Here is an 18,225-nt window from a genome sequence, read left to right as displayed (position 1 = left end):
AGGATGAAAGAAGTGTAGTCTGTGCAAGTGTGGGTGAAAAGTTAAAAAGGGTAATCAGTCCACACTGACTTTTATTAACGTGGCTGATTCCCTGGTTAAAAGGGGTGAGAGGGGAGCTAGAGACCGTATAAATATACAGCAGGCTAACTTAACCCCCTGAAGTGGTCAACATGTTTCTCGCCAACCGGCGATTCGTCAGGACCTCAACAAAGTACTACACAATAACACATGCTCATTCACTTTGAAGAAGGCAAATACAACCTCTCTGGGTCGACGAACAAGAGGGCCGAGGGGTCCTGCTCTATTTAGGCGACCCTAAAGGAATGGGTTAGAGCCTCGCAGCATACTCCCGTGAGGCCAGCGCTGTAAGGTCAGTTGAACCTTGGATCGGGCGCTGGGTCGGCGGCAAACCTACCCCTCACGCTCACAGCACCTGGTCGGGGTTAGAACAATTTTTTCTGATGCGAAGTAACTCCCCATATGGGATACTTTTTATCAGAGATGTCTGATGACAGCTACTTGCCTCAAGTGTAGAGTTACCGGCTGTTGATTTTCTAAACAGCTGAGTGCAAATTCTATCGTCTTTGATAAAGACTTGAAGGTCCAGAAAGGATACAGTGGTTTGGCTCATATACCCACTGAAGTGGAGGTTCAATGAATTGTTATTAAGTGAGTCAAGGTATGATTCTGCTTGGAGTTTGGGACCCTTCCATAGGATGAACAAATCATCGATATATCGATGCCAGGCTACAGTACAATTTACATGTTCAGTAAAGGGCTCCGCCCAGGCCACCTGCTTCTCCCACCAGCCCACAAATAAATTTGCGTAGCTGGGGGCAAAGCAGGTGCCCATCGCGGACCCCCTTATTTGTCGGTAATGTTGCTTGTCAAAAAGGAAAATGTTAGGACAAATTCAGCAAATTCCAACAACATTTCATTATGTTCAGAGTATTCTAAAGATCTTCCTTTTAGAAAATACCGCACAGCCTGTAAGCCCTTTTTGTGATCAATAACCGTGTATAAACTGGTTATGTCTAATGTGATCATCCGCATGTCAGTTTCCCAAGGTATGTCCATGATACTCTTAATGAAATCAGTAGAGTCTTGAATGTATGAGGGCAGTGTTTTGACAAAGTCTGCAAGAAAGAAATCAATATATTGGGACATGCGATGTGTTAGGCAGTCAATAGAGGAGACGATTGGTCTGCCAGGCGGCCGTTTGATGTCTTTGTGGACTTTTGGTAAGTGGTAGAATGTCGATGTCACCGGACACGTACAGGACAAAAATTTATGTTCCTTGTCATTTATCATCCCTCTACCTGCCCATTTCGTCAGCAGATTATGATATTGATCAATGCTTTTATTATAATCATCTTTGCTGATTTTTTGATAACAGTTAGTATCAGACAATTGGCGTATCGCCTCCTGTGTGTAATATTCTTTTGTCATCACAACCACATTTCCGCCTTTATCAGATGGTTTCAATATCAACTTGGGATTTGCCTGTAGTTCTTTTAAGGCTTTTTGTTCTCCTCTGGTTAGGTTATGTTTCTGGTTAGAAACTGTGGTTGTTCTCATCTTTAAGAGATCTTGATTGACTGCCTGTTCGAATACGTCAATGGTGTCAAAAGTTGATGCTGGTATAAATGTTGATTTTGGTTTGAAGTTAGTTGGTGATCGTTTTTGTTTGATGCCAAATTCTATTGCTTAAGTCACATTCGAGTCATGGTCTTGAGAGTCTGTTACTGCTTGGCTTGAAATAAGTTGCATGGCACTGAGATCAGTGCCGGTCAATGCAGAGGATTCCATTTGTACACCTGTTATTTCAGCCAAAGGAGGACGAGTTTGAGATCTCAATTTGAAAAATTTCTGTAATTTCAATTTTCGCGAGAAAAGATACAGATCAATCCGAGATGGGTATACTCTAATTTCTTTGTTGGGCAAAATGTCATTCCTTTTTTCAATACGCTAATTTGATCTTGGGTTAACTTGTATTGCGTCAAATTAATGATCGAGAGGTCTTCAGATTGTGTTATTTCCTTAGGTTTTTCTGACTTTGTGTTTGAGTAGCCATTCCTAATTGCCTGCCTGTATCTGCCGCCCCTTCTTGTCTTCCTGTTACTCGGCTTTGTCGATTTTGCGGGGCTTGTGATCTGCCTCTCCCCCCTCGTTGTCGAGAGTTGCGCATCAGCTGAAACTCCTCGAAAAAACACCCTTTGCCACTCAAAGGGTATGTGGTTGTACCAGTGGTTTCCTCTCCTGATTGTTCTGCATCCGTACTTGCAGCCGATTCAGATGTATCTTTAGCTTGTGCATTTTTTAAACCACCTCCTCTCAAGGCCCTGCGTGGGGCATCAAATTTGCGGGCAAATGTAAGGATTTTGCCCTGTTCATAGTCATTAGCGTCCCGTATGAATTTGGTATGTTTTCTTGATTTGATCTTTTCTTGATAGGCAATCAATCGGGTTTTCATTTTCTCCCTTATGCCATCTCTATCAGCCATTTCAGTATTAGCGTCAACTAATGGTTCAATATCCGCTATTTCTTGCAAACATTTTTCCCGGTCACTCCAGGCAAATTTAACTAGAATCTTTAACATCCCTGCGCTTGATTCTGCGGTATATTCTGACCACTCTTCAAGAAGCGCTGGATCCGGATTCTCGTCTGAAGGAATTGTGTAAATGCGTAATCCACGTGGTACTCTCTTATATACATACATATATACAAACAAAAATGCTCCCAGGTGCTCAAAACCTGTTTATTAGGACAGTTCAAACCAGACACTTGGGACACCAAAGAGACCGTTTCGGCAGTTATACTGCCTTTATTTATCTAAAGTGCGCCATGTTGGTGCTCTTTTTAAACATTAACAACCATGAACATAAAAGATGCACTTCCCTTAAGCAGCAAGATACTTTACCACATCAGGACACATGCATAATTATACAGCAATAAAACATTCTTATTGCAGCTACCCAGTGTCAGTAATGCCTTACTTCAAGCTCAATCTGATTTCTCATGAGGCTTATCTGTACACATGTGCGCTCTTGCTGTATATATTTTTTTTTAATTTTCTTTACATTTCAGTCCCTTTGTGTTTTGTAGTGGCATTTGTAAAAACCGGACTGGAATGCCATTCACGTCCTCAGATGCAAAGCAGGCATTTAGAAGTTGTGTGATAAAACCAAATGGCACGCACTAAAGTCTTACTTTTAAAATACAGTTATTCTCTGTAAATGCCGCCTTGTGAGTTAGTTAAAAGGCTCCTGTCATATAAATCATGTTTCAGATCTTGGAGGGGCATATCCACTCTCGTAAACTAAAAGAAATGTCAATTTCTTCATTCAGTTAAACATGTTACACTTTCTAAACAGCTTACTCACGAAAGGCGGCTGCAATGTTCGACTTTAATCCCTGTGCCAGGTGTAACTCAATCCGACAATCAGTTTTGAGGTCCCCTGACCCCACCGCCAGGCCAGCGCCATATATATATAATAACGGGAGATGTCGAACTGTCCGCAGGTGGTGCCAGTGAGGGAGCACTACACCGTGCACTGTTAAATGCTGACACGACTCTCCAAACACACGTCGAAAGTCACACCACTCCGTTTTATGTTGCCCACATTTTACTTTGCAAACAGCAGAGGACTCGTCAACACGCCACGAATAAAACATATATATGTGTATGTGATATATATATATATATATATACAAATGTATGCATGTATATGTGTGTGTATGTGTATATTTATACATATATATAGATGTGTTTATGTGCATGTCTAAATATATATACAGACTACATTGCTCAAAACTCCTCTCTATCTCCCTACTTATCTAAATAACTGGTTCTGCTCACCACTCCAATTCAATTATTCTAGCCCTATTCAAAACACTAGAGTAAACACAGGAGATGTTGAGAGCACAAACTTAAAACAACTAATCCTACAAGGAAAATGTAGTGCATATTACTAATCTTCTACTCAATTTCCTCTAACCTTGATTTAGGAGTAGCGCTCTACTAGCCACAAACCATTCACCACCTCATTAGGAGTAGTAGGGGCTGGGACGCAGCTTCAGAGGGGGTGTTTGGGTTTTTACACCTTCTAACTAATGTATTATGTAGTAAAGAGTTGGGTACAGGTGCTTTAAGTCATGTATGGTGAGGTGTTTGACGGATTTCACTTGGGACTTTTAGATACACACACAAACAAAAACACACACAATCTTTTTTCTGTTTTAAAGGGCTTAAAAAATTGGAATTTTTACTAAAAATTGAATTGCAGGCACCCCTTATAATCCGCACTCCTCTCCCTTTCTACTGCTCCGTAAGCACCCCCTCTTGTCTTGTTTTTCATATGTATTTACTTTAACCACCGTGATTGTTGCGAAATCGAAGGCTAACCCCCACCCAACATCTTATTGACCATGCTACGACCCCGAGTAAGGGCTTTAAAAATACAATCTTAAATACAATAATAAGGAATGACATAAAATTAAGGGCAATAAGTGACGGTGAGCTGGGGGGTGGGGAGGGTGGTGGGGTAGTTGGTTGGTTGCAAGATTTGATTTAATTTGTATTGCCTTGTCTCCTGTCTTTACTAATGTAAAATTGTCAAAGTCTAAAATCTGTATCTTGTATGCGGCAGTTGTCTCTAGGGTTCAGAGATTATTATTATTATTATTATTATTATTATATTTATTTTTATAGAGCGCAACAGCTACCCTAAGGTTTCCCGGCGCTAAGAAAGAGGCTGAAACAGGTAACAAGGGGAAAGGGACAGTTGAGCAGATGAAGTTTAGTTATTGGTTAAACAACCATGTCTTCAGGTTCTTACGGAATTGCAAATAGCATTCATTTGTGCGGAGTTGGATTGGAAGGGAGTTCCATAACAAGGGGGCCAGATAGGAAAAAGAGCGACCTCCTTGGTCTGCATTATACGTGTTATTTTGAAGAATAAAATCTGTTTTAAAAAAATGAAGGACAGTAAAATAATTGAAACAGCAGATGCTGTATGAAAACCACGGTGCAGAAGCAAAAATTCAATCATGTTGCTTAAGAATGGCAGCTAAACCAATCTCACATCATGCAATCCCACTTCTCAAATTGCAGCCCATATTATGCTCTGGCATCTGAATACCTCAGACAACATTAAAAGCAAACCTAAAAACAAGCATGTGCAATGCAATCGGTCTCGCCTTTGGGATCTTATATGTATTTAGCCATGTAGCATATTAGCCGGGTGCTGAAACATCTACTGTTCATTAACATTGAGGGGAAGTAAGCACCAAACTGCGTGACAAGCCAGGTATTGGAACACATGGACAGAAATATTCCCTTTCAGCGGGAAATGGTATAGTCCAAAGCTCTGTTTTTAATATAAAATCGGGGCCTTCAGTGGTCATATACAAAATACAAGATTTGAAAAATATTATTGTCTACAGGGGCTCGTGGAAGACAATTTCTATGGACTGGAATCTAGAGAATGCTAAAGTGATTCTGGTATTTTACTGACTTCTGCTGGTCGTTTTCTATCAAAAAAGCCAAATAGAGGCAGTTGCAAGAAAAAAAAAATAAGAAAGTCCCTCAGCAGAAAGCAATTCTGTTATTTTACTGAACTCTATTGGTCGTTTTCTATCAAGACAGTTAAATACAGGCAGTTGAACAAGCAGAAAGCAATTCTGGTATTTTACTGACCTCGACTGGTCATTTTAAATCAATACAGTTCAATGGAGGCAGTTGAACAGAAAAAGTCCCTAAGAGGAAGCAGACAAATCCTAGGGCTGATCTCCAGAGCCAACATAGTACATACATATATAAGTATATACAAGAGGTCTTGAATGCTCAACCTTTGCTCATTGAGATTGTCAAGGGCAATGTCGTTAAGCACAAATATGTCACAGCACAACACGAAGAATGGCATGTGCTCTATTGCAGCATTGTCTTACATAACAAACATTACCTGCAAGTGCTTCACGATATTCACTACTTCTCTGGTGGAGTACGGATATGTGATGATGCCTTGGTCAGCCATGCTCCTCAGCTCACCAAAAGCAGCTACTAATTTCTGCAAGACGGGCTCGGGGACATTGGGTCCATACTGCCTGAGCATAGCAAGCTCTGATTGGGGCACTGGATTATCCACCGCATGGCAACTGAAAATGTCACCTGCAAATATTACAATAAACACAGAAACAATTATAACTGATTATTCAAAAATTGCCCTTCCTGTTATGATGGATCTATCGGCATCAGTATGTATTTAAGTATATTTTGTGCAACTAACTCCTGGCATTCAAATCAAATATCCACATAGCGCTATTTAAATTCTACTCTAAAACAACAGAATACAACACAAAGCATTTATGTGAGAGCATCCTTGGCACATGTGGGGCCTCTGCTCTCCTCCAAACATGCCAACAATGTTATATGAGCAAACACCAATAAGTAGGAAATTCCCCTAATATTCTCAGAAAGAGGAGGTGAGAATGACATTACAGCTAATGGTGTGGATAGGATCATAATCTCCAAGCAAGGAAACATACCGGGCTGGATTTTAGAGCATACACTGGAAAACTACATACAGTCCTGGAATGAGTGCATTATCTTAAATTCATCTTTCTAAAATACAATCCACACATTTTTCAGACACATTCTAAAAAAGTGCTGCTGTTCAATGCTCTCAGTTTTCCTTTCAAATGTGCATTCCATATAGTGAATAAAATATTTCCAAACTTTAGAAACCTTTTTACCCCTCTCCACCCTCTTGGCATATAAATATACTTTGTTACAAAACATAAGCAACATATTCAGCCATATTTGAAATTCAGCCAGGTCCCTTGATTTCCAGTGATTAGTTATCACTGACCGAGCTATTAAGATTACTATATACCACCAAACTCACATGTTTTATACACAGAATCTTCGAGCTTCCTAAAAGTATAGATTTAGCATTCGGTACAGGAGAAATGTGTAAAACCTTCTGAAAATATGTTAAAACCTCTTCCCAGAACCTAAATAATTTTCGAAAGCTCCAAATCATTTGTTCCCACGTACCCACAAGGTTACATCTAGGACAGCTATTCAAAATATTAACATTACACTCGTGCAGTTTCTTTGGGGTATAATATACTAACCATGAGGAGTACATCTGAATTCATTTGAATTTAGCCCCCTTAAACATCTGAATATTAAAAACCAACATTTCTGACTAGTCCTGCTAAGCTTCATTACCTTCAATATTCTTCCTCCACTTTTCTTGAGCAATAAGAAACATATTATCAGCTTTTTTGTGACAAATATGAAGCCAAGTTGCCCATTGCCCAAGCCTTTTTTTCTGATTTTATATTACCATTGTTCTCTCCCATCATTCCTCTATCGGAAGCTGGAGGAATTTCTTTAGTACACTTTGTATTTGAAGATATTCTAGGATATTGAAGACCTAGGCAGAGGAAGATATTGTCTGCCTTTCTTCCCAAGAAATTATTTCATTGTTGTAATTGAACCAGTCTCCTACTCTCCCCAAATTATCTCTTTCCCATTTTCTTACTGTTTGCTGTAACTCTAAGGGGCATAAAGGTTAGAAAGAGAGCTCTGCATGAATCTGTGGGATATTCCCATATCTGTTTTTGCTGCAGCTTAAAAAATTACATTGTTTTGTATCTAACCTGATTGGGGTTTCTCTAATAGAGTTTGAAAAAAGTTTGGTATGCTGGGACCTCTTTCAACATTTTTTTCATATAAAAATTATCTACCCGTGATGCTTGGAAATTTTGTGCATTCTAGTAAGCATACCCAAAAAATGCCAAAGAATACGTTTTCCAATCTGGAAGTGCCATCCTTACTTCTTCCCAGCGAAGATCTAACTTTGATTGGCGTATTCATGGATTGGCCTTATTCCATATGAACTAAGAAATCCTTGCATTAAGTTTTGAGAAAAAAAATAAGTTATGTAAACTGGAATGGTCATAAATTAAAAATTCAATAAGGGCAAAATATGCATCTTAATCATTGCAACCCTGCCAACAATCCAATTTGGTAGCTTCTGCCACATGTCTAATTTATCCCTGATCTTCCTTACTGAGGGGATATCATTCACATTATAAGGATAGTCAAGATCCTCAATAACCTTAATCCCCAGATACCTAATGGGGCTGTTGCTATAGGACTTCTGAAGAACTTCAGGCAGGTTCTTCACGTAAGTGTTGAAAAGCAGCATCTCTGTCTATGCATTGTTATTGGTATAAGCTGCAACAGTTGGAAAATTGTCTAAAAGTTCCAAAACGTCCTTAATAGCTGCAGGGTCTTATTGACGATATAATACCAGAACATCCACATACAGCTTGAGTCTAGGAGAATCTGGTACTGGAGCTCGAAAACTTCCCATCTTCCTCGGAGGAAACATGCAAGGGGTACAATAAAAGCGGCAAACAATAAAGGTGACAATGGATACCCTTTCCTTGTATCCTGAGAGATATCTATAAGGGTTGAGATTTTTCCATTCAATGCCAGTTGTGGTTTGGAGCCCTGATATATTCTAGCAATCGTCTTAATAAGTTGACCAGGAAATGTCATTATTTCCCTGATTCTGAATAAAACCTTCCAGTTCACCAAATCAATAGCTTTTTCAGCAACCATGGACAAGATTACTGTTGGAACCTGGTGAGTCGCACAGTAATCCATAGCTTCAGATAGGAAATGTGCATTAGAGAATAATTGGCATGTAGGTACAATCCCATTTTGATCTACTGTCACCAGATCCGCTATTACCTCAGATATTCTCTTAGCAAGGATTTTCATTAAAAGATTATAATCTGAATGAAGTAAAGTGGTGGGTGGTAAGAATGCACCTGCTTCGGGTTCTTTTTCATTTTAGGAAAGCAAATTAAGATTCCTTTCTTAACTGAAGGGGGAAATGCCCACCCCCTTTAAAAACTGGTTGAACAGCTTTGAAGGTGGATTCTTTAGGTATTGAATCATTAATGAGTACCATTCAGAGGGGTAGCCATACTCACCTAAGCTCCCTTATCACCTCTATCACCTCCTCTATTTCCATAAGGAGAATCAGATTGCCCGCAGCTTCCATTGCCAATAAGGAAATTTAAGGGAAGTTAAAAACTGTTACAATATCTTCATCCAAATGATTAATGTCTTCTTCAGAGATTTTACAAATGTATGCGCTTAAAATAGACGCTATTCCTTCTTTATCCCTTTTTTATTTTCCCTGCCCTGGGGTCTTCTATTTTGGTGATATCAGTGGCATAACAAAAGTTTAGGAGGCCCCCCTGCAATGTACATGGAGGGCCACTGCTCCGGATTTAATCTGGAGCTATCAGGCCTGTGTACTGTGCTGAGGGGGCCCCCTGCAGATCGGGGCCCCTGCACCACGGGGGCTGCGGGGTCCTGTGTTTCGCCCCTGGGTGATATTATTTTTTAACATTTGAGACTAAATGTGCCAAGCCAGCAATCTACCACTAACCTCTCTCTCTTCATATAGAGGGTGGCCATTGGTCTGGGAGCTTATAATCTCCTTTTTCAACAAGAAAGTCTGTAGTTCCTTCTTGGACTCTTCTGTAGCTAACTATTGCTGCTCGTCTAGTATCCGCTGCAGCCCAATTTCTGCACTTTGGAGCGCACTTGAGAGACTTAATATTTTCTCATTCTCTATCTTACTCTTAGCATTTTCATAAACTATAATCTCACCCCTCATTGTTGATTTATACAGCTACAAATGTTTTCTGGTGATGTGGAACCTGTGTTCTCCCAAAAAGAAAAAAGAAAAAAAAGAGTTGAGTTCTGTTACCTATCTCTTCCAAAAAATCTTCCTTCAAGAGTAGGGCTAAAAATACCATCTATACATAGGGGTAGTTGTATTGGGCATCAGACCTTCCAGGCTGGCTACTGTATGTTCTGAAAATAGTTAGGGACATCACAGGCCTCTACATTTAGCAAGGAATCAGAGGTAAGATAAAAATCTATCTTTGAAACCATTTGAAACCAGGCAGAGAAGACCATATGGTGTTTCAGGCCGGGGTTCGATCTACACCAGGGTCACAAACACCCATCTTATCCTTTAACCAATTTATGGCTTGCACCATTCTCCGTTTTCCTTTTTCAACCTTGGGGTTCCTCTGATCCAACTACAGAATGTGTGCCCAGTTAAAATCACCCCCAATTACAATATTTTTCAAAAATTGGGAACGATGGTGAATCAAATCATACATAGACTCCCACTCATCGATAACTAAGCCGCATACAGAAACTAATGTAATTGGCACATGCTCAATTAGCACCTCTACAACCGCTCATCTCCCTTTCTCATCCATTAATGATTTAATAATCTCGCTGCTAAACCTCCTACTTGGTAAAACTGCAATCCCTCTGTGTGCTGCCAAAGCAGCGGAATGCAACAGAAGGTGAAATGGCCCCCATGTGGCTCGCCCCTTTTTTCCTTAATAATAAATATCTCCTGTAGAAACATAAAAGTTGGTTTCTATTTTTCAGCCAATTAAAAATGGCCTTGCATTTCATTCGGATGTTGAGGCCATTCACATTCATAGAGAGAATACTAAGCTTATACCCGTCCGTAGAACTCTAATATTTGAGTCATGTCACCATATTGCCCTGCCGCCCCCCCTCCAATATCCTTGTTCTTCCTACTGCCCACCCTCCGTTTTTGAAAAGTAATATTTGAATTCCAGAAACTGTCTTTTTTAACCCAGGCAGTAGCTACACTGACAAGCTGATACTTATATCCTCCCCCTACCCACAAGCACTCCATTATCTCTCCCCCTTTTAGGTACCCATGTGCCTTCTTAGCCAAGTTTGTCCTGCCCACTCTTGACCCTTCAAGTGTGCTGACTGCACTCAGTGCCCTAGTTCCAGCCCCACCACTCCCCACAAACAGTGTGTTGAAAGACAAAAAGAACAATATCAACCCCCATCATACAACACTGAAAGCCAAAAATAGGATAGACTGTATTGCAGTGACCTAGACCATGCAGGTATTTTCTTGCTGCCTCTGTCTCCTGAAAGATCTTAAATGTCCCATTCAACAGCATCTTCAGCACTGCCAGCTGCATTAATATAGCCTCAGTCCCCTCTACTTTGAATGCAGGAATCAGTAATCTCAATTCCTTCCGATGCTTTGAAGTCTCAAAAGTCATACCATCGAAGACCTAGAAACTGAAACTCTCCGGAGACTTGAAGCTCTGCTGTTTTATAGCTCGCGAAAAAAACATTCTCTTGAACTCTAAAGTCTCCAAAGTTCACTAACAATCTGCGTGACAGTGCGGCAATTCCATACTCTGGGAATGGGACACAATGCGCTCTCATAATCGTGAGGTCTTCTTTAAACTCCAGGAGGACACGGGTTCTAATTAAGCTTACTATAACTGCTACTGGTGAGGATGCCAGTGCTTTTCTTTCGGGAATACCCACAAAATGCAAATTCAGTCTCCTTAAGAGGTTTTCCTGGCTTTCTAGTTGGAGTTTCATTGACTTAATCTCGTTAACTTGGAAGATATTTGTTGACTTAAGGTCACTCTCGGTGTCTTCCAAAACCCGTGTTTCACTTCCTCCAATTGATCTGTGGAGCAGTTCATTTTTTTCTCAATGTTCTTCTTTTTACCACTCAGGGACTGAGACAGCACATTATTATTTCTTTTAGGTCCTGTATCTCCCCCAGTATAGTAGTCAGCAGTGGCTCAATTTTAATATTGGGAAGCTTGGCTCCTGTATAAGCGAGAGCCACTGCAGGGTTAGCCACATCTTTTACATTGTTCGTTGATTTTAGATTTGTGTCGGAGGCTTGAGACACCTGGCACAGTTGGTGAAATACAGGTACTTGAGGTGAACTAGATGCTAGTTGGAGAACTGCAGTATGGACATTGCTTGCATTGCAGAGATCTTGACTGGACTGGCTATCATCCCTCCCCACATTTCTACTTAACTGCAATTCTAGCACCTGTGAGCTGGGGGAGGTTCCTCTGTTTTCAGCCAGGTTCCCACCTCCGTTCATACCTCTCTTCCAGCTGAGATCCGTCAATCCCTTAGCCACTGGGGCATTATTCGTTCCAATGTATTATTTCCATTATCATTATTGTGGCTTGTCAGATCACTTCTTACCATCTTGCTGCTGAAGACTGGATCCAATCTGGCACCACCCCCTTCTGTTCCTTTCCCCGAAATTGACAGCGTGGCAAGCGACTGTGTCTTGTGTCTGGTCAGCGCCCTCTGTCAAATATTCCTGCACAACTGCATTCTCTTGGTCAGGCTGCTCACCCAGGCCTGCCAGATCTCCTTAGCAGGTGGCGGGGCTGATGATGTAGGGGACTCCAGTTAAGTCGGGGATATTTCAGTCTGCTGCACTTTAGTCATGTCTATCACTGGTGTGCCCCTACTCGTCCTTTCCTCTGATATTGTCCCCAGTCCTTCAAGGTGAAATGGCTTTGATCGTTCCATCAGAGGCTCTCTGATTGGTAATGTCTTCCCAGCTCCATTCCTTTGTGGTAATCCTGGGCCCTTTTTGGGGGTGGGGGAAATGTTTTATTCTTTGGCATTAGCTACCCTTAAGTGTTCTCTTGATATCCAACCATTTTTTCAATCAGTGGCTTAGTAGAATCCCATAGGTGCACAATCTCAAGGTTCATCACTTCGTCATTGCGCCTGTCTCCCACTTCTTATAGTGTCCCAATATCCGCCCTTACAGGCTCACAAGCCAAACGGATCCAGCTCCAATTGTACCCCTTCAGTCTCACCCTCTCCAACTAGCAATATCTCTTTGGTACCCACATTCCTCCTCTATCCCCCCATATGAAACAGGAGGTAAATAGAGAACGCCATTCATATCATTATTGAGACTTTGTCAGGACTCAGACCAACTTTGAGTAAAATGTGCCCAAGAAGAGCCCTTTACCTCCTTTCCTTAGTGCCCATAATGTCCTTTAGTGTCCATATTAGGTCTCTTATATCCACCAGCAGAAAGTACCTATTTGAGCTCCTCTTTTTTTTTTGACTGAGGGGGATCATGCGAATGGCCATTTTTTCTCCGTCTGCATCAGAGTCGGAGTCAGCAGTGTCCAACCTGACCCTCAATTGCTAAAGGAGGGCATGTTTGAGGTAGGGCAGGATGACACACAACTTCACCTAGCATGTATCCGCCAGTAAAACCACTCCCCCAGCCAGTATGGCCGCCGCAACAGCAGCAGCAGCCATGAAGATTCCTTTACAGAGAGTGAGCGAGTGTGTGGCTTGGATCTGTGCAATCCTGAGATCTGCGAAAGCGGTCTCCCTCTAAGCTGCCTTCAACTACCTCAGAACTACTTTGATATTTCATAGAATGTCTAATGAGAGTATCAATTATACACTACAAAGAGATGGTAACAGATGCAATCCCTGTGGGTCCTGACAGAGGGCATTCCTCCTCAGACAACTAGCACCCAGAAGAAACTCTCTCAGACCAGTGGAACAGGGTTGGCTCAAAAAAGTAATTTATTGTTTGGGCCACCATGGGTAGCTTACTCAAGAGACTAAGATAATCCACCCCATATGTCTAATTCCTTCAAAGAGGTAAAACATACCTAAAAACTATTCAGGTACTTTCTGTTAATTTGTGGGTATTATAGTCTAAATTCAAATTGTGGTTATCAAGGTATTCCTGAATCTGGGTAACTAGGATCATTGTCAATATTTTAGTCAACACTGGCAAATCAGTAAAAGATATATAGCTGGTCAAAACTAATGGGAAGACTTAACCTTTTTTATTAATGGTAAGAGGCTGCAGCCATCCGATGGAGACAAATTCACAAGGCAGTTGATTAAGGACATGAGCTGCTTTTAAAAACATGCTAATAAGAGATCAATATAGGAGTCTGTAGCTGTAAAGACTGCAGAATGGGTTAAACCTACATGGGCAAAATAGGACGCAAGAAGAACCCTTGATACACTTGGATTGGGTGGCACGGGAGATGGGCTGAGTGTTTAGCAACCCCATCTAGTCGCTGACATATTTTGTTAATTGTCTCCAAGAAAAAAGTATTCAAATCTTCACATAGCTGAATAGAGTTGCGCTCTAAATAGAAGATAGCTCAAAATGAGAACCGTTTTAATGAAGCAAGAAAAGGAACAGCGCTTTTGGGGCCATGTCCATAATGCAGTTTGAGCAGCAAGGCTCTCTGTTCCAGTCCTGGCAGAGGATTGAAGTACCTGCACTAAAGCAAGTGAATGGGAGATCCAAACCCTAGATGGTTACAGGCATGAAGAATGAGCAATTAGGATGAGACACTTATGACTAAATAACGGCCCCTGAGATTCTAGAGAGCTCATTGCTCCTGGTGCAGAGTGGGGGTTTTCTCCCATTCTCTATGTTCCACACACTTTACTCCCTCATGAATTAAGCCTGTATCCTACACCTAACCCTCCACTGATCCCATCTCCCTGGAACAGCAAGAACAGAGGGGGGGCATTGTCATGCTCCCTGGATGGTGATGTGCTGCCTCATTCCGTGTGTGTGTGTCTGGTGGATGAAGAAGCACAGGCTCCTTTTTCCTCTGCCACTGGAGGATGGAGCCCCTGGATTGAAAGTGGCTCTGCGGACGGGGCACCATGCACATCCGCTACCCATAAAATTTGAAATAAGAAAGTTGCACTGATCCACCAGGGAACTTGCCCCTCCCCCCGGGGGAGTATTTAAAAACGTGAATGGAGTGCAATGCACTTGTTGTCCCTCCTAGACCCCTCACGGGACCAGGCCTTAAAGGTAGTTTTCTCCTTCTCTGTAGGGCAGAGTTCCACAGTCTTAGTATCTGGCCAGCAGAAGTATTCTCTTCAGGCCTCATTGCCCCTAAAGGGTACTTTAGTTGGGGATCTTGAATTTAGTTGCACCCTTCACCAGACCTGTCCTCTGCTGTGCTCCCCAGTTTCTGTCATGCTTGGGGGGCCTTTTCTACAGCCCCTCCAGAGCCAGCAAGTAGAACACCTGCCTGCCACACTGCCCAGGTACCACAACCTCCTGGCTACTTGAACAGTATGTATTTGTCAGCGGAGTCAAGGACCAATCTAAAGATGTCCCAGGGGAACCATCTAGGGTCTCCCAGTAGGCTCATTCCCCCAACTCTTTCTCGGGGGTCATAAGGGGACCAGAGCTACTGGCCTTCAAGAAACCCAAATTCTTACAATGGCATCAGGAGGCCTCTCCTTCCCACTGTTGTCGCTCCCAGGTCCAGTGTCTTGTAAATTGTCTCGCCCTTCTGCAGCTGTCTTTAAATGGGGATGGAAAGTTCTGGAAGGTGGAAGCCTCTGCCCAATCGTAGGATGCCACATTGTCACCCTACCCCAACCTTCCTGCACACAGGGATGTGCAATTCTTATAGCCAGCACAGCATTCTGGAATGTTTAACCATGGCATCTTCAGGTGGTCTATAAAAAGACCTTCCCTGAGAGCCTCAGTTCTGCCCCAACTGACATTGGTGCCTGACCTCTTCCCAACAAAAGTTCAAAAGGGAAAAAGGACAAATCTTAAAGTGCCAAACGGAGTGAGGTTATGTAAGTAAGTAAGTAGGATGAAACTGTACTTCTGTGCAGATTTCGCCTATAATGTGTAATTCCATTAACCACCACAGACTTTTAGTAAGAACTACAGACCTACACTATATATGTCCACTCACATTATAAGGCCTACCCGCAGGTCAGCAACAAAAGCAAAAGAGTCTATTTTACGACAGGTTACCTGTGTGCAGACACCGGACTAGGCATTTCGGTAGTCTTAAAACATTCAAGCTGCAAACATACGCACACACGTGTGGCCACATGTTCACATGTAACGAGCCCAGAGCCTCCTCTCCTAGCTGTGCAGCAGCAGCGCTTATCATTAAAGCCAGACACCGGTGATTATCGCTCTGAGCACATTCCACAAAATGTGCCATGAGTGGGACTCTGGTAATGGCATTCACAAGGTAAACGTCCAAAACTGGGCAATCCAAGGGGATGTAATGGACTCATTAAATGACTCATTTCTCTCAGCGCTGTAAGTAAGTGAGCCAGCACCACCCTAAACTGAGCCAGGACAAAGCAAAAAAAACAAAAACATTTTTACCATTGCCCTACAAGGCTCTCTTTCACTGTCCTTTTCCAGCTGAAGAAAAAAAAGAAGTGTACCCACCTGCCTGTCATTCACCGGAGCAACAAAGCAACATCAGTGCAAGTCCCCTTCGGGACACAGTGGCATGGTGTGTACTGTCAAATATCATTAACACTGGTGTCCCAGTAACTAATATACTATTGCATTCCAGTGAAATGAAAAGTTATCGCTGCTTAGATTTAAAATCGCCTTATGAAATGTTTTATTGTTGGCTATGGCTAAAAGATAAAAGTGCATTACAGGCTGTGAAATAAATATCATATTGCCTGCAGATTTTGAATATCCTTTGTCACATAAGATTCTCATTAGCAATTTATCAAGCGAGGGTTTCTATCGCTCCCTTGCTTACACAGGCAGCTTACATATACTTCTAAAGCCACGCCCCTTTCAAAGCCCTCCCACCTGTTTCGTCTCATTTAAAGCACTGCTTTCAGCTTGGGCGGCACCTGGAAGGCAGGCCATGTTCTAGCACCAGGCCCACCCAAACATGACCTTTGGCCCTCCCAGTCACAGCAGAATAGGCCACGAGAAAGAACCGGTAAGTGCTTCCTCTATGTCGACAGCCAAACATGATTTGTTTTCACTTCGTTTACTTTAATTATCAGTCAGGAGTCATCAAGGAACATCGAGAATATATTTTGATGTGCATTGTTTAAACAATAACCGATTTAATTATGTACTGATAGGGAGAAACATACCGACTTTCGATGATTTTCCCTATTTTTGTACTGGCTGAGACAGTGAAATACTGGTCATACTGGTAAAAAAAACAATGAGCTGGCAACCATTTGTTTGAGGTAAGCTGCAGTGGGGAGGTCTGTGTTGGGGCAGAGGGGACAAGAGTTTACCTTCCAATGATGCAGCAGGTGTAGCGGCACCAGGGTCCAAGGCCTTCTGCACCTCAATTATGGCTGTTTCTGTGTGAAAGTTCTGAGAGTGTCATGTTATCGGTGTAGGATGCGTATAGCAATATACTGCAGAATGGGGCATGCATTTTACTATTTAGTTAGTGGCAGTTAATGCCTCAGTGGATGAGCAACCATAATGTGGACTTGCAACGCCTACTACAATATGTGCGACTGCCTGTTCCCTGCCGGAAGAAAATAACAGTTTTATCTCGATTAAAAATTGTGCTGGGCTGAATTTATTCTTAAACAAACAACAACAGAACAGTTTAAAGAGGGTCCCAGGGATATATAGTTTAAAGACCCGTACCTGGTTCTTATCCCCAGCTACTACCAATTGTATAACACAGAAAAACAGGGGGTCTAACAGCTTAATTATGAGGCTGTGATGTCAAACCGAGTCGCCAAGATCTCGGAGTGTATAAATCACATAAAGACAGCGTATTGCGATATAGTGGTTAACACAAAGTGCATAAGAAAAAGCCAACACAGCTTGGACTATTCAAGAATGGCCAACAAATCCAAAGCAATTAGCAAAAGGTTCCCATCAAATTGACTCAATGATCAGTCCTATCATTTGGCCAAACCATGGTGCATGTCAGGCTGGTCCCCTGATCATTGGGACATCAAACAGCGCACCATTGGTTGCTAGTTGAGGATTTGGACAACCAACATAAACAAACCGTCTGTGATGGCTGATCTTTGATGGTAAGTTAAACAACAGTTCAACAGAAAAATTTGTGACTTTAAAATAGGATGGAGTGTCCACCTAATGATAACTTTATTCTACGGACAAGACACGCCTCCTAATTAAAAACAAGCATTTGCAATGCAAAAGGTCTCGCATTTGGAAAGTTTGAGTTATTGGTATTGGAAATGACACATTTTTTATTTATGTGTTGGTTTTGAAAATAGCAAAATTAATAGCTTTGTCATTTACAATGCCAATAGTTATAACTTTCGCAAATGTGACACCTATAGCATTTGTAATGCAATATGTGTTGTATTTACGTGACTTAGATGTATTGATATTACAAATAACAACAGCTTTTAATTTTTTAAATAATTTATACTCAAATAAAAGTTATTGTAATTTATAATGGCAATAGCTTAAACTTTTGTAAACAACTTTTGTGAAGATTATGTTTAGTGTATTTTATTGTGACGAAAATCCAAGAACA

At 41.7% G+C, this 18,225-nt stretch overlaps 1 protein-coding gene across 1 annotated transcript in view; it reads right to left on the bottom strand.

Annotated features, from left to right (window-relative positions):
* The window catches only part of VWA8 (von Willebrand factor A domain containing 8), a 1,363,176-nt gene that overhangs the window by 595,986 nt on the left and 748,965 nt on the right, over positions 1-18,225 (bottom strand). The window contains exon 25 of the mRNA XM_086935029.1: positions 5,964-6,169. Coding sequence (XP_086791155.1) covers positions 5,964-6,169 — 206 coding nt within the window. The remainder of the gene's footprint in view (positions 1-5,963; positions 6,170-18,225) is intronic.

Source organism: Lissotriton vulgaris, chromosome 8 (assembly GCF_964263255.1).
Source record: "Lissotriton vulgaris chromosome 8, aLisVul1.2, whole genome shotgun sequence".
Classification (NCBI taxonomy): domain Eukaryota; kingdom Metazoa; phylum Chordata; class Amphibia; order Caudata; family Salamandridae; genus Lissotriton; species Lissotriton vulgaris.
The sequence above is the reverse complement of the archived record's forward strand: the minus strand, read 5'-3'. Positions and strand labels throughout refer to the sequence as shown.